Source organism: Drosophila novamexicana, unplaced genomic scaffold (genome assembly GCF_003285875.2).
Source record: "Drosophila novamexicana strain 15010-1031.04,08,12 unplaced genomic scaffold, DnovRS2.1 tig00000644-arrow-pilon, whole genome shotgun sequence".
Lineage (NCBI taxonomy): Eukaryota > Metazoa > Arthropoda > Insecta > Diptera > Drosophilidae > Drosophila > Drosophila novamexicana.
The window spans coordinates 47,215-65,931 of NW_020824814.1; the positions used below are offsets into that span (position 1 = coordinate 47,215).

The window sequence follows — 18,717 nt, forward strand, 5'->3', positions numbered from 1 at the left end:
CTTTTTATTGCATTTTTTGGTTTTTTTTTTTTTTTGTTTTCCTTGTTTTCTTGCAGTGTAAATTGAAACTGTGAACATTAAAAACTACGCATTTACACGGCATTTAAATTTTTTTTTTTTTTGCTTGTTTTTCTTTTTACACAATTCTAATTTTTAATTTTTTTTTGCATTTTATTTAAATGTTTTTAGTTGCTAAAATTTTGATATTTTTGTGGCTTTGTGTTGTTTTTTTTGTTGTTTTGGTATTTTTTGTGTTCTCTTTTTTTTGGCAATTTAAAATACTAATTAAAATGTTTGCGCCTTTTTTTTGCTTTTTATTTATTTATTTTTTTTTTGCCATGATTGTTTGAATAATTATTGCCGCCCCCGAAGAGAGCCTGTTTGCTTGCGGGTAGGGGGCTGGTTGAGGGGTCGGGGGCGTGGTTGCCGCCCACTAGCAGCACTTGCGATTGTTGTTGGCGCCGCTGAGCAGCTTGCAGTGCTGCATGTCGGAGCGACGCGGCCGCTGACCCTTGGCCTGAAATTCGCGCACCTTGTTGGCGCGCTTCATGGCGCTGCGGCAGAGCTGCTGATGCTGCTGCTTGCCGAGGCTCTGCGTGGGAGAGGGAGAGAGAGAGAGCGAGAGAGTGATTAGATGGCTTCTAGCAAGTCCAGTTGGGGCTACTTACCTTCTGGCTTTGACGAGCCAGCGTCTGCTGCTTCAACTTCTCAGCCGCATGGCGATCGAAGTATGCGTTGTGGTTGCGCGGCGCCTGCTGCTGCTGCTGCTGGACCACAGCTGCCACCGGAGCTGGAGCCGGCTCCGGCTCTGGTTCGAGCTGCGGCAGCTCCGCTGAGCCGAGATCAAGATTAACAAAACTTTCGGTGCCCGCCTGGCTGCTTCTAATACTATGATAAACCGACATGCTGCAGCAGAATAAAAAGTATTTTTTTTTAGTACAAATATATCACGTATACGCCGTGGAGTGCGTGCAGTTTTTTTGGGGTGGGGTACAACAAAGATCACCAACCTTGGATGCTCAATCAATAGATTCTCAAAGGGTGATGCTTCCATATTGATTGGCCCAATCGAGGTGAAGCATGGTGGCGGTGTTACGTACCAGGACTCCTCCATCAGCACGCCCGAGCCCAGACCCTTGCCGCTGCCTCCGCTTCCGCCGCTGCTCTCGCTGCCGCTGGGTGAGATTGCGGCGGCGGCGGCGACCACGACGGGCGCATACAGCGACTGGCTGACCGCATTGTCGCTGTCGGGCACACTTCGGGGCGGGCTTAGGGTCGAGATGCTCAGCGTGCGTGCGGCACGCGTGCGCTGCAAATGATTGCGCTGCTGCTGCGGCCGCGGTCCGCTGTACAAGGAATGCGAATTGATGTGCTGGCGCCGGCGCGTCGTAGCAGCTGCGTTGGCAGCTGCAGCGCTACCGCTCGGCGCCGCCTTCGACAGAGAGAGCTCCTCCTCGGAGTCGCTGCGCGGCAGCGAATCGTCCTCCTCGTCTGCAAAACACAACATGGATATTAATATACTGGAGATAGTCATTCAAACGAGGTTCGATCTGTTCGAGCAGCTGCAACATGTTCGAGCTAAGGCACAACATGGACATTTATATAATTAGATCGCAGCAAAAAAGCGACGAGACTGCAATCTCCAAAAGACTCACGACTATGAATTAACGATTCACAGGCTTGGATTCATTCAAACGAGGTTCGATCTGCTCGAGCAGCTGCAACATGTTCGAGCTAACGACTTGAGATAATACAAGTATGTACGTTTTGCTCGAGCACAACCAAAATAGAGTCTGAGTGAGTACAGTTAGTTCTTGCTTACTTTTTCGATTGAATCTTAAGTTGTGTGCAACTCGAACAGTTCGAGCTGAAAGTGTTCGAATATCCGAAACGTGCACTACTCGGATATTCGACTACTCACCTTCTTTTTCGACAATATACCATTCGTCCTCGTTGAAGTCGTCCTCGATGACGCACTCGCCGTTGGGTGTTAGTAGCTTCGTTAGAGTCGCCGGCTGCTTGCGTTGTCCGCCCTGCTGCTGCTGCTGCTGCTGTTGGTTCTGCTGGTGTCGCTGCCTGCCACGCCTATTCTTGGCGCCACCTCGCTTGCCGTTGCTCAAACGGACAGTGCCACGATTGTTGCCCGCTACCGAAGGGGTCGTTGAGGTCACCTCAATTACATCGCCGACCGGCTGATCGTTGGCCGTATCGTTGGGGTTGGCGTTGTTCTGTACAGGATTCGCTTGGCTATTGGTTGACTCGGACGTTGGCTGCGCTCCAAATAGAAACGTTGCGAGACTGCTAAACATTATACAAAGCGAGTGGAGCTGGCCTGGCCTGGTCGTCTGCTGGCTGTGATTGAGTGCTTGATTGATTGATTGATTGTTTGATTGTTTGATTGCTTGATATTGCTTATCGGCTTGAGATCAATATGTTGTGCTTGCTAGAGATTGCTTATGGTGTTTTGTTCCTTAGTTTTCTTAATGGTTTTTTTTTTATAATTTGTGTTTTGTTTTTTATTTTGTTGCTCAGTCTTTTATTCCTTTGGACGCTGCGTCTTTTTGCTGCGTTCCGTTTTGTCTTTGTCTGAAAGCAAAAAAAAAACCGAATTTTTATTAGTTAATTAACAAATTGCGTAATCCACACACACACACGCACACACAAACACACGCACACCCTGTTTTAATCAGCTCAACGGTGCGGCTACTTGATATTTATTGAATTCCATTTTCCATTGAGCTGGCAATTTAATTTGGCTCGATTTCAATTGAATTACGTTTTGCCAATGCGAAAGTGAAATTGAAATACGAAATAGAAATTACATTTGTGCGCAGCATCTGCATCAGTTGCCAATTACTTTGATTACACTAATTACTTTTTTGCTGCTGCTGTAGAAAAATAATAATACAAAAAAATACCCTATGAAATGGAAGGAATTATGAGGGGCATATTGCTGCTCAAATATATCATTGGCAAGCACGAGAAGAAATTTGACAACAGTTTTTAATTGAAATAAGACAATTTATATATAATATTATGAAAAAACAAATACCCTATAAAATGGAAGAAAAAATTGGGCATATTGCTGCTCAAATACATCATGTGTTTATTGGTAAAACACATGCATTCGATTAAGCAGCGAGGTGGGATTTATTTTTTTTTTATTGAAAAAATTTTCCTTTTGATGCCGCTGCCCATTTTCAGGCCAGGCCTTGCAAGCATACATCTGTCCCCATAAGATCTAGATACTCTACACTTTCTATATCTAATAGAATATACCCTAACTAAGAATATATCTACTTCCCTTCACTCACATTTACATAGTCAGGAGTTGCTTACAGGGCATCTGCTAGTCGGGCAGTCTTTAATTGGCTTACGATTGACCTGGCATCGAACAGTTTGACAAGCACTGTGTGCTGACAGCTATATTTTGCCTATATAGTATGTCATAAAACGACGCTGCACAGCCCATTAAGTTGCCAACTTGATAGCTGGGATGCAGCCCCTGCCCCTGCCCCGTCTCCGTACCCGTGCCAGGCCTCGCCTCAGCTGTGCATGCGGCGAGCATATGATCAAGGCAATTATATATGCTTCACACACACACACACACACACATGCGCACATGCATAACATTTAAATTGAGCGCACGTCATGACAAATGCATGAAAGTATCTCTATCTCTCAATTTGTATCTGTATCTATGCAAACTGTAAATGTATCTCGAGCTGGGTTTTTGTGTTTTATACGCTCGGAAAGGGTATTAAATGTGTTATACTGAGAAGGAGATATCTTCGTCCCCATAAATATTATAAGTATATATATATATGAAAAATATTGTGATGAAACTCTCAACAGTTTTTCCAATCTGTTGCAGACGGTATATATATCCGAACCGAATGGATCGGGCCTCTATATCATATAGTATCTCAAGATATCTTGGCCAAACTAGAAACTGTATAACTATCGACTAAGGCCGCACAAAATCGGAGTAACATATATATATATATATATTTAGATCTAAAGCCAAGATCTTTTTCTCCTTCAAGCTATCGAAAGCAAGCCTAACTCTTGCGAGCTGCACATTTCCCCCCACAAAACTGCCAAGTTGTTAGGAAATTGTCTGGCAGAGTATTCAGTCTTCGGCATTCGGAAACCTCTCACTCGCTCTTGTTTATTTTTCTGTTGCTTCTTAGCAGCCACTTTGCCATTTGAATTGCTCTCGAAACGTTTCTGTTTCCAGCTCGAAATGATCATCAAAACTGTGCCAATGGGCAAATGCAAATGCAAAACGATGGCTCCAGTTTATGGCGATTGTCTGTGAAACTGTGACTGTCGGAGCCGTCAAATAAATACAGACGAAGTGACACGATTACCATGGCCAAAACAAAGCGAGACTCAACACAAATCCAATTGCACTCGGCTGCAATTTACAACTTGACCGCAAAACGAAGCACACGAAGCAGCTAAATTAACCAACTAACTGCCGCAGCTCCGCCGTCTCCCCTAGGCTCCAGGGTTTGCCGTGCGGGCAAGTGAAATCCGCATAAATATAAACAAGCCTTAGTTCAGCTACTAAGCTTAGTCGGAGTCGGACTCAGAGCTCGCAAACGTGCTACAATTTGCGCAGTCAAATGTCAGCGAAAGTTGACCAAAAGGATTTGATTGACGCGGGGGAATATATTTGCCTTTGCTGCATACCCTAACAAAGGGTATACGATTTTTGCCAGAATATAGGCAAAGCAATGATATAGTATATCTAATATGTAACTGATTCTGATATATGTATCTATTACCAAAGAGTAGCTTAGTAGATCGGGTTATCTCAACCTTTAAAGCGGGAATCTATTTAGAATCGTGAACCGAACCAATTACAAATTTGCAGTCCTGTCTATATGTATATCTACCAGGGTATATAATCGTCGGTTACTCAAAGAAAACTGTTATAGCGTTTTCTTAACTAAGTCAGCTTTGCATAGAACTAATAGCATCAGCTGTGGCTATGGTCGTCTACAGTCACAGACGTAAGTATTTGCTCGGCTGCAAACTTGTGCCCAAATAGAAATTCACATGTAAATCTTGGTATTATATCCTACGAGATATTATATGTATGTTATTATATAACTATATGCCAGATATTATATATCTGTTATTATGCCCGCACAAGTCAACTGGCATATTTCAAATATGCATTCCATATATATTAATTATGCAGGCATACATATATATAATATAATGGCATTTGGGCAGCTGCATTTCGTGCTGGCATATTAATTTCGAACACGTTCCAAATCAAACTGCGTCTCAAACATTGGCTTTTACTTTTGTTTTGACATAAACGAAGTAAATAAAACAATTGATAAGACCCTGTGGGGTGTGAGGTAAACAAAGGCAATGACTGCAGGCGCACAATTAAGTATATAAATATATATATGAATATATATATAAATATATATGTGGAGCACTCTTACTTGTTTTGTATAATAACAAATTGAATAAGCAAATAACAAATTTAAAATTTGAATCGAATTTGAACCGGCCACCGCACGCTTGTTAGTTCAACGCGCCCTCACAGGGCTGCGTCTGACTCTCGAATCGAAAGCTGCAGTAAATATTTCCCAGCTCCGATTAGTCAATCAGTCGGCGCAAACTACTTGATATATATATATAGCTGTATATACTCTTTATATATATTCCTAATTTTCACTTTTGTCAGCTGTGTCTGTTTTGCAGAGACGTAACCTTGACCATGTAAATGATTTGCCAGCTAGCTAAAAATGCGCTCATATATAGCGCATGACATCAAAATGCCAATTGTCTTGGCTTTACCAAGACTAAGACTATATATATATACATGTAGCCCATATAGATACAGTATCTAGCGTTTATTTTAGCTGTCATTTGTTGCTTTGCAACGACCTTGATCGATGGGTGCCCGCTTATATAAGTCTTTATACATGTATCTACATGTCTATATTGTATCTATATATCGGACTAAGTCTTTATACATGTATCTATATGTCTATAATGTATCTATGTATCGGAAACTGCCCATTTTGCAAGCATTATTTGTTAATAATGTGTACTCTTTGGCTTTTGTTGATAAGTTTTTGTTAGTTCATTTTGCAAACTCATTTCGACACGATAAGGCCACGAGCCAGACGAACTGACGAGACAGCAGCAAGAACTAAATTCTAAAAAATATAATGTATATAATATAAAAAATATGCATGTGTTATAGCTAAAGTCTGGCGTGTGCACAGTCGAAAGTTCAGGCAATGATTAACTCTCGGGGGAGGCTGTGCATGCAAATGGGGCTGAGGCTGGGGCTGGGGCTGGGGCTGCGACTGATTTCTAGTCTAATGAACTTGAACTAATTGACTGTGGCTGGGGTAATACGTAATAGCTGGCGATTGACTGATTGTACAAATAGCTGGAATACACTCAGAGAAAAGCAGAGAAATCTGGAGACAAAGAAAAACGCATGAAAACTCAAAGTTCAAAGAACTATTGTTTCTTGAGCAGAGAATTCTCCAAAGAATTCTCCATAGTATACACATATTCAAATAACTATTTTGTTTATTTATATTGTGTAAATATTATTCTTAATCGAAATTAAGATACGATGAATCAATTTGCAAGTGAAAGCTAAAAATATCTTAAGATATTTAATTTTGGGCTAACAGGTTTCAGCCTGAGAAAAATAGCGCAAAATTGAAAGAAAATTTCTTAAAATAATAATTTTTTTTTATTAAAAAGAGAAAACAATTGAATATAGCTTGGCTGAACTTTGACCACTTTTGTTGTAATTGAATTCCTAAGTTTCTGCCCCGCTTGAAAAAAGTTTTTACCTCAAAAAAAAGCCAAAAATTCCCGTTTCTCAGTTGCTTCTGAAATTGCTTATGCATGGCTATAAAATGGCTATTTCGACAGCAAATTAAATTTAATTATCAATTGGCCAACGCAGCTACGATAAGCAAACAAAGCGCTATACTAGATGCATTAAGTATCTAAAGCTTTTCAGGTACATTGCGCCCACACATAAAAAACGAAGGAAAAAAAAACAAAGCTAGACGCGTATCAGTTAACGTATCTAACAAGCTTTAAACTCTTTGTTTAATGCATATATACACACATATATATATATGTATGTGTGTATATATATATTATGATTTTTATGACGGTTCAAACTGCAATTAGAAAACTGCAAAAAAAAAATAGACGCATAATAATAATTAGAATTATGCAATAAGTGCGCGCACAGAGACAACGCTGACGTCATCCGCGACCTTGGGCTATACCACAAAAAAAAAATATATTTTAAAAAAAATTGTAAATAGAAAATGCACTTTATTAGCACGGTGGGTGGGCTGCTGCACCTGGCATCAGCTGTTCGCTCACCTGGTTAGTGAAGAGTAGCACTTTTTTTTTTTAGCTGCGTTTTGAGATTTCAAGATTGTTGCTGCGAATCAAACGAATAGCCAAAAAAGATACAGATACACTGAGAGAGAGAGAGACACAGATACAGATACAGATACGGATACGTATACGATGGGGCAACAGCAACTGCAGATACTGCAAAGTCGACACTCGTTTGCCAACTGAAAGCCACAGCGCGCTGAACGGAAGCGTATTTGAATTTCAAAAGAACAAAAGCTACAACTGCGTGTGTGTGTGTGTGTGTGCGGTGTGTGTGTGTGTGTGTGCGAGAGTGTACAAGCTGTAAATGGCTGTGTATTTGTAGCTGTAGCTGTATCTGCGCCCGCCCAGCTGCAGCTTAGTTCAACATTTATTTTGTTGTTGTTTTCTTTTTTTGGCTTTACTCAATTTATCAACACTTTGGCTTTATCTTAAGCATCTTTTTTGTATCTTTACCGTTGCATTAGCTATTTACCTAAGTGTGTGTGTGTGCGTGCCTGCGTATGTGTCTCACTTTTGTTTGCTGCACTTTGCCTGTGCGCTTCGTCGCGTTGCGTTTGCTTTCAAATATCAAAGGCGAATGTCAACGGGACCGCAGCAGCAGCAGCTGCTGCTCAGCGCCAGTTCAAGCCGCGCTGCCGCTGCGCTGCTGCAGCCGAGGCAGAGAGCGAGCCAGAGAGGCAGAGTGCACGAGAGAGAGAGAGCGAGCGCGAGCGATCGTGCGAGCGTATCTAAGCACATAATTATGTATTTTTTTAAAACGCAAAAAAAGCGACGCCACAAAAACACACAAGCACACAAACACACACACTTGCTGTTGGTTGCTGCGTCGCACAGTGGGGCGTGCGGCACAGTTTCAGCTGGTAAACAACAGCACAGCACAGCCAAATTTATGCTACACGAGCGAGCAGCTGAGCAGCCGCCGATCATATGCGCAGCTCGTGTTATTTTGTTTACCAACAAATGGCGCGCTCTCACTCACACACTCACGCTCTCTCTAATAACTGTGCCCCCCACCCCTTCGTGTTTCCTTGTGTGTATTTCGTTTAGCTTTTTGCACTGTTTACTAACAAATGGCGCGCTCTCTCTCGTTCACTCACTCACGCTCTCTCTAATAATGGTGCTCTTGCCCCAACGCCCTCCCCCCTTCTCTATCTATATGTATGCACTAGTGTGTATTTCGTTAAGCTTTTGGCACTGTTTACCAACAAATGGCGCGCTCTCACGCTAGCTTCCTCTCGCTCACTCACTCACGCTCTCTCTAATAAATGTGCCCCCTCCCCCCCCCCCCTACACTCTTTATCTATAAACTTGTGTGTATTTCGTTTAGCTTTTGGCACTGCGCTCAGCGATCAGCTGCGCTGACGTTTGCGCACTGACACACTTTTTCGTGCCGCCCCGCCCCGACTGCTGCCCCACCTCTCTCCCGCCAACCGTATGCCGAGCAAGCGTTGTTAGTTTTGTGTATCTCGCAGATACTTTTCCTATAGCTATAGCTGCCAGACCAAGTGGCTCAGCGTCTGTTGTTTGCTTTTGTAGTTTGTGACTAAGCACTTGGAGAGCACCACAAAAGAGCTGCCAAATGTAGTTGGCCGCCTTCTACTGTTTCTTCTTCTTCTTGTTGTTTTTCGCTGCGTCTGCTCAAAGTTCAATCTATATAGTTTTTTGTATAGACACAATCGAAAATGCCAAGTCACGGTTGGAACAAGTCGATCAATCTAGCAATATAGCATTAAAAAAACGAAGAAGAAGCATAAAGCCAGACAACGACGGTATTTTAATTAACTGGCCAAAATATATGTGTGTATATGGCCAATATATAAATTTAACAATAGATTTATTTCGCAAAAGTTATGCGACTAACAATCAAATGCTTGACTGTACCCGGCTTGCAGATACGTGTGTAGATCTAATCCATTAATTAATTATAATTAGCTTGTAAAACAAAAAACATTTTTAACTTTCTTTCTAGTTTGGATTGTTTGTGCTAATCATTTGTGATATATGGGCTGTGGGGTGCGAGGTGGAGGCTTTGCCTAGGGACCTGGTATGCATATATTATATATATATCCCTTAAACGATTTTTGTTTGATATGAAAAGTAATATTAATAATATTTATAAATATAGGAAGCATGCTGGTTCGAATCTTAGACCAGTGCTGCTTGGCAAATCAAATAACTATTCCTACTATAAACCATTTTATATAAAAGCAGATATAGTCGAAAGGATGTCTATTGCGGACAAGTTTACAACACAATCATAAATTAATCTGGCATTCGAACCCTCGAGCTTGTAGTTCAGTGGAGCTTCTCACTATGAAGAACTGCATTTATATATATTCTAATTATAATAACAGAAAAAGTACACATAAAACTTAAGTTCTTTAACTGAAATTCCGCTTGAATTCTCTTGAATTGATTTCTGCTTTAGCCCGCGTTATATAACCCATTCGGCAGCCAGCATGAATAACAAAATATTTTCTATAAACAATCGAGCACTTTCATTATTAGAACAGCAGCACATAGAGCTCGCCTGCACAAAAGCTTTCACATTTTTGATATATATATATATATATATATATATATATGTATGTATATATACTTGATAATATTATTAGTGTATATATGTTGGCAGAAAGCTGCACAACCTCGCGGCCAGGTTCAAGGTTATTTTGTTTGCTCAATGCAGCTCTTTTTGTCTTTTTTTTTAACAATTTTATTTTCTATATTTTTAGATATTTTATCATGCAACAGCTGACGGAACGAAGAGGCCAACAAATTGGTTTGGCCAAAACGACAACAAGAGCGACAACTTGTGGCTATCAACAAGTAAAAGTCATCTAGTTGAGAGTGACCGACTAGCAGATACCCCTTGGCAATACAATATAAATTTCTACTACGCAAACACAAAAATAAAACACACACACATAGACAGGCAGGCTTTTTCTTCCCTTCACACTAGTTTTGGCAAGCCTAGTCTCTATTAACTTCGGCTTATATAGTCCGAATGGTCTGAAATTTTCAAGGCTTCATTAAGACATCCAAATGTGTCTGTATACCAAGGCGCAAGGCTCTACTCTTCATAATCTTCGAGTAAGGCCATGTCTCAAAATCTGTATTTATCAATACTATGAAAATAGAAGGAGAAGACATAAAACATAAACTATGATATGGCAAAATAAAGTCACATCAACCCAATCCCTTCTCCAGATCAGAAATATATGCACATACCTACTCACAGCCTGTCACATACCTCTGCACAAAAACCGTATACCCTTGCAACCCATTTTTAATGGGTATAAAAAGTAGCTGACGCAAAAAGACAAGAGCGGGCGACAACAGATTGGGCTACAGAGCCACAGACGTATATCTCGATACATATATATGTGGGCATATCTGTGGATCTTGTGATTTTTCAGTTCGCACGCGCGATAGTTGGCTATAAACAAAAAGCAAGAGATGTGCCACTGCGTAGAGAGAAATCGACTGATGTGTAAACAAACATTGGCGTCATTGCATTAAATGTTATAAACAAATTATGTGGAAAGGTACGGCAACAAATATATATGAAAAGGTATAAACAACACTTAAAACCAAAAATCAACAACAACAACAGAATTGTTGGCATTTCTGTTGTTGTCGTTTTTACTCTTGGGTTTTTTTTTGGGGGGGAGGGACTCTATCTAATCATTCGGCTTGTTTACAGATAAACATATTGTTACGCTGCGAGCTACAGTAGCTGCCCATAAACAATTGTTGGCATCTATGCTCCGAGTCTGACAGCAAATGTTTGCCCAATTTCCAAACAAATGCGGCTCTTCAAAAAGGGCAGATCCAGCGACGCCGGCAACTGCGCATAACTCTGCTCAAATCCAATACAAATCGTGTGACCCCAAACCCAAACCCAACCCCTCCCACCCATTCGATCCGCCCACCAGCTGCGCTGCGTAGCATAGCTCGAGGCAAATGCGCAGTTTGACAAAAGAAAAAAAAGCGAACTTCAGCCAGATGCGACATCAAATCAAATGTCGCAATGACCCAGAAAGAAATACTCTCCGAAGCTCAAGCTGAAATTTAATACGACAATTAGGAAAAAGTAGGAAAAGTATTGAAAACATAGAAGAAATATTTTGTAGAAGACTGAATACCCTCTCTTAAATATATAGAGTATGGCATGATGGAATAGAAGATTCATTACTCTGTCAAGCAGATGTACAGCAGATGTACGACAGCTATGATATAGAGAAGAAGATTGATTACAGCTGATGTACAACTGATTGACTCTACTTTCAAGCAGATGTAAGGCAACTTTGGGAGAGTAAAGAAAAGATTGAATACAGCAAATGCATGACAATTATGTATAGAGAAGAAGATTGAACAGCCTGTTTACATATGAATGAATGACAATTATGTATAGAGCAGAAGATTGAACAGCCTGCCTACATCTGATATATGCTTCAAAGTGCAATCAATCAGTTGTACATCAGCTCTGAGTAATATTGAAAGGGTTTTCAATCTGTACGAAAACGATTGAAGTATTGATTGAGCGATTGATTGAATACCCCTTAAATTTGATGTACAGCAGTTGTGCTATATATTCCTACAGTCCCACTGCGCATAGGGTATTGTAAACATACTTAAGATTTAATAGTATCGATTCACTTTCTACACACACATACACACACACACACACATACTGGGGTTATTACTGCTCGTAAAATCCAATTCAATTGCAAAGCTTTCGCCTGGGCATGACGCAAGCATTGCGCCACCTTTGATGTCTCCGTCCATGTCCGACACTTGTTCCCAGATTGAGTATTACGAATTCTGAACTGTGTGTGTGTGTGCGTGTGTGCGGGGCAAGCCTTTGGCAGGTTCTTTGTGCGCTCGGGCTTATCAGGTGATCACAGATAAATGCTCCCAGGCAGGTTTCGAATGCAGGCATTATATAGAAGTATATACTGGGATGTGTGTTATATATATATATATGTGTGTGTGTGTGTGTGTGTGTGTGTGTGTGTGTTCAGATTCTTATGTGTGCAACTGTCTGGCTTTACAGTCTAATAACTGGCATTTAAATGCGTTTTTTATTGAATAACAAATTATTTGCGTAATTTCAATTGATAATGCGTCGCATTTGATATTTTTAGGCAATTCCTCTTCTTTCTTTGTTTTTTTCTTGTCTGAGCGTCGCATTTATTTTATCACTTTGTTTATCAGCCCCAAAAAGCGAGTGCTCTCTGCATATTTGCGCATTTTTATGTCCAAGTCCATGTCCATGTCTATGCTATGGGGTTCGGCCAGTAGGTCAGTCGTCAATCTATGGCAAACATTGCCAATCAATCAAGCCGATTACATCAGGGTGTGCGACATAGACTGCGACTGCGACTGAGGCAGCGACTGAGGCAGCGGCATCGTGACGAAAGCAAAGAAGACATATTCAGGCGACGTAGTTCATTTGGCTGCCAATTAAAGGCCCCACGAGCAATGCCCTCCTAGTACATATACTACTGTATAAATATAGGATATATATTTCCTAGTAAATATACCACGATTTAGAATATATTCACATATAGGTTATATCCGTAGATGAATTGCCTTTGTGCAGCAGTTACTAGGATTATTATGGAACAATTAGCTCGGTTCCACGAGTCCCGCCTTTCTGAGGCTTCGAAACCTAAACGTATAGCTCATTGCCCCACTTAAAAATCTGCCCAGAAAAAACATTAGATAGCCTAAAGCTATCTGAAGCTAACTCAAATATCTATATGAAATCTAAGGCTTACGCGAAATGTAGCAAAATTTGAACCCTAAACTTAGAAACTGTCAAGGAATAAAATGATATATCAAGAAATTGAAACTTAGATGGAATAATAATTATTAGGATTTGTATTATAATTTTCTATATATGTTTTGGATCAATATTATATCGCGGAGCTGGCGACCTCCACTATTATCAATTGCCAAGGTAACAGCTCCTCGAGCCTCGCTCCTACCCCTTTCAAGCCAGCTGCCCCTCGACCTCCGCTCCTACCCCCCCCCCCTCCCACTCTATAGTACCTGCTCCTTGACCCCTGTCCCTGAGCTGTAAGCTGTAACAATTGCAGGGCTAAAAATTTTTCATGCCGCAGTTGGTTACTGGGTTCTGCTCATGTTGTTGTTGTTGTTGTCGCTGTTGTTGTTGTTCTTGTTGTTGTTGTCGTTGTTGTTGTTGTTGTTGTTGTTGTTGTCGTTGTTGTTGTTGCAGCCTTTTGCTAGAATCACGCAGCGAGAGCGTGTCGCCCAACACGCTTACCAACCCCATTACCCATTTCTCCGTTCACGGTCACTCTCTCTCTCTCCCTCTCTCTCTCTCCGCTCTCTTCCTTTCTCTAACCACCCTCTGTTAGCGCATTGGCATTTTGTTTACAAACAAATTGCCAGTTGCTGTGTTTGACCTGCGCAGTGCTCAACTTTCTGCACACACACGCATATCTATAAAGGTATATATAGAAAACACAAAGTAGATATATATATACAATGAGTTTTCACTGCAATTATGTGTATCTGTGTGTGTGTATCTGTGTGTGTGTAAAGTAACAACTTCCGCTTGGCCTCTCTCCTCGGACGGGGTCACCTTAGCTATTTGTAGGCTGTTTTATTTTGGATGCTTAAATCGGAGTAGGCTTTCGTTTTGGCAATCGATACGCTGCAAATTCGCATCAAAGCCAGCTGGAAATAGACACGTCAGCTACGCAAAATATGCATGAATAAACCCTATTATGCTCAGGTGGGGGAAGGGCAGAGAAAGGGCGGCTTAGCGCTGCGCAGTTAGCGTATGTCAATTGCAGCCAAAGGGGCCTACCTGGGCGCAGGTCCCACCCTGCGCTGATATGTGAAGTTGTGACGTCATAAAGAAGTTGACATTTGAGCTCTAGAGGTATCTATGACAGATACGGGTTCGGTTTTTCCCGCTGCGCTGACGAAAATTCACTTTCGTTCAGCCTTTGTTGTTGATGTCATAAATAAGCCAACAAATTGGCTGAGAAGAAGGATCTGCCTGCTGCCGGGCAGCAACAAAAAGGCAAACGAAACCCAAAACAGAGCACTTGATGCCTTTGTTTGTTGTGCGTGTGTGTGCGTGTGTGGCTGTGTGTGTAGCTGACAGATACGCACTATTACAGATACATTATACAGATACAATAAGTAAAAACTATTGCAATTGACTGCATATTCCAACTCTAACATACTCTATTCACAGTTTTTCCAATGATGACTCTCAAACTGTAATTCGAAGGCAGTGACTGCCAAACTGTGCCATAAGGAAATAGTGAGCGTGAAGAACCTCTTTGGCTCGATCTGTAAGGAAAAAAACATCAAAAATCATCTAAAATCAAATCTAAATTTTGACTATGACTTTCAAACTGTGGAATATACGTACTTACGGCCCTATGTTCTGCTTCGTTGATGACTCTAAAACTGTAATGCGAAGCGAGGGACTTTCAAAATGTTGACAGGTTGCCCATAACATAGTCTAAGGCATATTTATTTACTTAACTAAGAGTCTTGAGCCCCAAATGGAGTTGAAAAGCCAAGCAATGCTAAAAGCCAATATACCCTTTTAGCCACTTTGTAAGCAGGGCATCAAAAGTCGCTGACTAACTTTCGAATAATTGTTGGTGTATTACACAGGGGCAAAGGGTCGGCCCGCAATGCGTGCCATTTTGCGATTAGCTGACACAAAGCCGCCCGGGCAGGAGCTACCTGTCATGCTGTTGTTGTTGCGGTTGTTCGACCCGTACAGGTAAGATGGCCAAACTGCCGCGTCAGTGGCAACTGCGCTAATGAAAGCAACTAATGCGCCCTAATGATGACTTAATTGTTTGTAGCTGACTTTCTATGTCAAGCCCAAGGGTCTAATCGCGGCACGACTGGGCGACCGTAGTCCATATAAGGCAAAGACGGGTTTAAAAATCATTTACAAAGGAATTGGAAAAACTAGCCAAAAGCTACACTCGACAGAAAGCCTGCATTTAAAGTTCGAAAAAGAGGCTTTTCTTTCAAAATGCAAGTCAATTGTGCTGTAAAATGTGCCCAAATCAAGTATGAATCAATCTCAATGTCAACATTTAACATTAATGTTAAATTTAAAATAAGGTTATTTTGTTTCTCAAAAAATTCAAGTCAATTGTGCTGTAAAATATGCCCAAATCAAGTATGAATCAATCTCAATGTCAAAACATTTAACATTAATGTCAACTTCTTGTTAATTTCTCTGAGTGTATTTGCATTTGCTGTTACCCTTTTTGTTAGCCAATTAACGAGCTGCAGCGATGCCCAGAGCCAGATTCGGCTGCAACTGCGACTGCGGCTCGTTAGTTCAAGTCCAAGTCGTGCCTGGCTCGACCACGCCAAAATCTAGCTGGCAGATACAAACGAGTACTCGAATCGACTCGAATCATACACACAGATACACACACACACACACACACACACACACTGCCGCTGGGCCACATCAGCTGTTCGCTGTTTATGTTTTTTGCCAGACTTGATTTATTGTCGACTCGCTCTAGCCTCAAGCAGCCGATGCCCAGTGGAATATCATCCAAAAACCATCGAAAAAAAAATAAGAAGCAGAGCAAGACAAAAACAATGAGACGTGCCTGCAAGACCTGTTCTGATGCTTATTGTGCACTTTTGCTGCATGATTCACCTCGACAGGGACCTGTGATTGGGTTTCCATACTCGTTCACAATCTATAAAGGGTATATAGGTTTGCTTTTGCCTTGGCCAAAATGTGAAGAAGCACGCAGTTCAATCCAAAGCAGACTTTGCTAACAGCTTGAGGCGTTATCAGCTTCCCACAGCCTTAACTAGTTGAGAATTGCAAGCGTCAAGCTATGATATTTCAAAAGCGAACTTTTTTTTATCTTTTTCTATCTTTCTCCAGTAAAATGTGTGTGACTAGTGTACTTTTTGAATGCAATCTTCTTTATCTTGGATTCATTTTGGTATTAGAAAAATTTCCATTAAAAAAAAACATATTCCTTTTTATTTATTTAAGGCATTTGGAAGACAATTTTCGTAGTGAGGCATTTCTGGAATTATTTCTTTTAACTGTAAACGAGTATCACGCAGTCGGTAATACCCGACTGCAGTATGTTAACTTGTCTTCGTATTGCCCATTGCTGGGCCCTGGTACTGCCAGCATTGTTTGTACCCTCGTCAAGCAAAAAAAAAAAAAAAAAAACAAAATAAAAAAAGGTTGCTTCAATAATTTCTTTTTGTAGTTTTGTTTTTGTTTTTTTTTTTGCGGTTTTTAGACAGCCGACGCTGCCTTTTGAGGCTCTTAGGCATTTATTTTATTTACGACCGACACACACACACACACACACACACACACACACACACACACACACACACACACACACACACACACACACACACACGCACACACACACACACACACGCACACAAATCATGTACAAATTCTTGTCTTTACCTTGGCTTTCGTCCAACAGAAAAATGCTTAAAGCGTAAAAATATGTAAAAAAAAAAATGAAATAAATAGAAAACAGGTGACAGGTCGTTTTTTTGGATGTGTTCATTAATTTCACAGTTTCTACAGTTTTGCAGGAAACGCATGAAAAGGTTAATTAAGCCAAGATGGAAACAAAAACTTAAATGCAATTTGTCAGCAGGCCAAAAGTTGACCTCCAGATGGGATGGGGTCAGGGTTCACACAGTTGATTTCCCGAAAAGCTGATAACAATCTGGGTGAAAAGCGGGAAAAACGTGATGCGCCTCTAATTTATGGCCAATCGAAATACAAAAAAAATGCCTTGACAAAAAAAAAAAACCAACTAAAACAAGATTCGAGTCGAGTCGAAAGATTCGCAGGCAAAGATATGCCCTGGCTTAGGGTATGAAACGCATACACAGAACTTTTGCTGACAGGCTGGACAAGTTCTGCGAACGTTTGCGCACAGGTCAGACAGAGAGGCACACACACACACACGCACACAAGTAAACATACACAAACACACACACACACACAGCGTGTGAACTCTGCAATCAGAATTTTTGTTGTATTTTCTTTACTTTGTTTTTTTATTTAGCGCTTGGCTGCACTTTTTCTATGTAAATCGCGCTCGAAACAGATTTGTAATAAATATGTACATATACATATATGCATGCATGTGTGCGTGCATGTATATGTGCACATGTGCGCTTGTGTGTGTGCATGTAAATTTACTAAGAAACGCGCTCTTCCTCTTCTGCTGCTTGCATGCCATTTTTATGTTGACTTCCGCAAAGCTTTTGCTTTGCCTTTGCGTCTGCCTTTGCCTTTGCCTTTGCATTCGCCTTTGCTTTTACCGTTGACTTTTTCGTGTGTTTGTATTTGTGACTTTGCTGTTGTGGTGGGGGGGGGTTAACTGTAAACTTACTTGCTGCCTGCTGCTTTATTGATCGATGCGCTGCAATTGAAGGCCTTTGGCTGCGCACACAACGTACATATATTCACTTTTTGGAATAAGTATTATTCACAATTTGTAGCTGAAATCAATTTTTGATGAGTTTTTAGTTTGTTGTGCAGAATGTATCTGAGCGTGGATTTGTTTTTTTTTTTTTTTGGGTGGGGGTTGAGTTTTAAGTGAAGTAGAAGCAAGACGAACAACACAAACTCCGTGACGTTAGCTAACGACGACTGACGGCGAGCGAATGAAGCCAAATCCAGAGGTCTCCACCTGGACTGCTAACTGGCTGGCTGTTGGTGTTGGTGCCTTTACAGCTGGGCTCGACACAGTTACCCTGTTTTGGCTGCCACTGCACAACAAACGCTGCTGCGCCTGTGCGCGAAGGGTACTCACGACTGCGTATACCCTAGCCCAAGAATGTTGAGCCTATTTATATTGCCCAAATAGAATATTGATTCATAGATCGAAAAATAGCCATAATATATTGTATATCATTACATTAGCCAAGCGTTTTTTCAATTAGAAGATTAACAGAAGAAACTACTATTTTCGTCGTTTTTTCTATTATGTGTTGGATAAAGATATCTGGAAAAGTGGAACTGTTTCCCAAACAAAAACTGAGTTTTGTACAGATTGCAATAGGTACTATATGATACATTATTCTAATTTTGATGACAAATATGACTCGGCTCAAGAATATATACACTTTACAGAGTCGGAGTTGTCTCTATGTAGACGTTACAAATTTCATGACATATTTATATTGCTCTCCATTAGAGTAGAAAAGTATCTTCTCTTCTCGTCTTCAAATAAATCATGCTTGTTTATACATAAAATGTACTTG

The 18,717-nt window shown here is 40.9% G+C and overlaps 1 protein-coding gene and 1 long non-coding RNA gene across 5 annotated transcripts; one reads left to right on the forward strand and one right to left on the reverse strand.

Moving 5' to 3' along the window:
- Positions 1-274: 274 nt before the first annotated feature.
- LOC115762621 lies at positions 275-17,991 on the reverse strand. 4 transcript variants are annotated; one of them, XM_030704920.1, is made up of 5 exons: positions 17,844-17,991; positions 1,922-2,586; positions 1,011-1,491; positions 669-906; positions 275-592 (listed from the first exon to the last, which is right to left on the reverse strand). In XM_030704920.1, exons 2-5 carry the CDS (start codon positions 2,307-2,309, stop codon positions 434-436), a joined length of 1,266 nt encoding a protein of 421 aa, XP_030560780.1. In that variant the 5' UTR covers positions 2,310-2,586; positions 17,844-17,991; the 3' UTR covers positions 275-433. The 4 variants fall into 4 exon arrangements, with proteins under 4 accessions (XP_030560780.1, XP_030560779.1, XP_030560782.1 ...); XM_030704919.1 differs by lacking the exon at positions 17,844-17,991 and adding an exon at positions 7,892-7,913; XM_030704922.1 differs by lacking the exon at positions 17,844-17,991 and adding an exon at positions 7,399-7,563 and having other exon boundaries at positions 1,101-1,491.
- Positions 14,468-15,555, forward strand: LOC115762622. The gene is made up of 5 exons (XR_004017815.1): positions 14,468-14,601; positions 14,657-14,756; positions 14,888-15,027; positions 15,088-15,199; positions 15,285-15,555. It is a non-coding gene; the product is annotated as an uncharacterized LOC115762622 (long non-coding RNA).
- Positions 17,992-18,717: the final 726 nt, after the last annotated feature.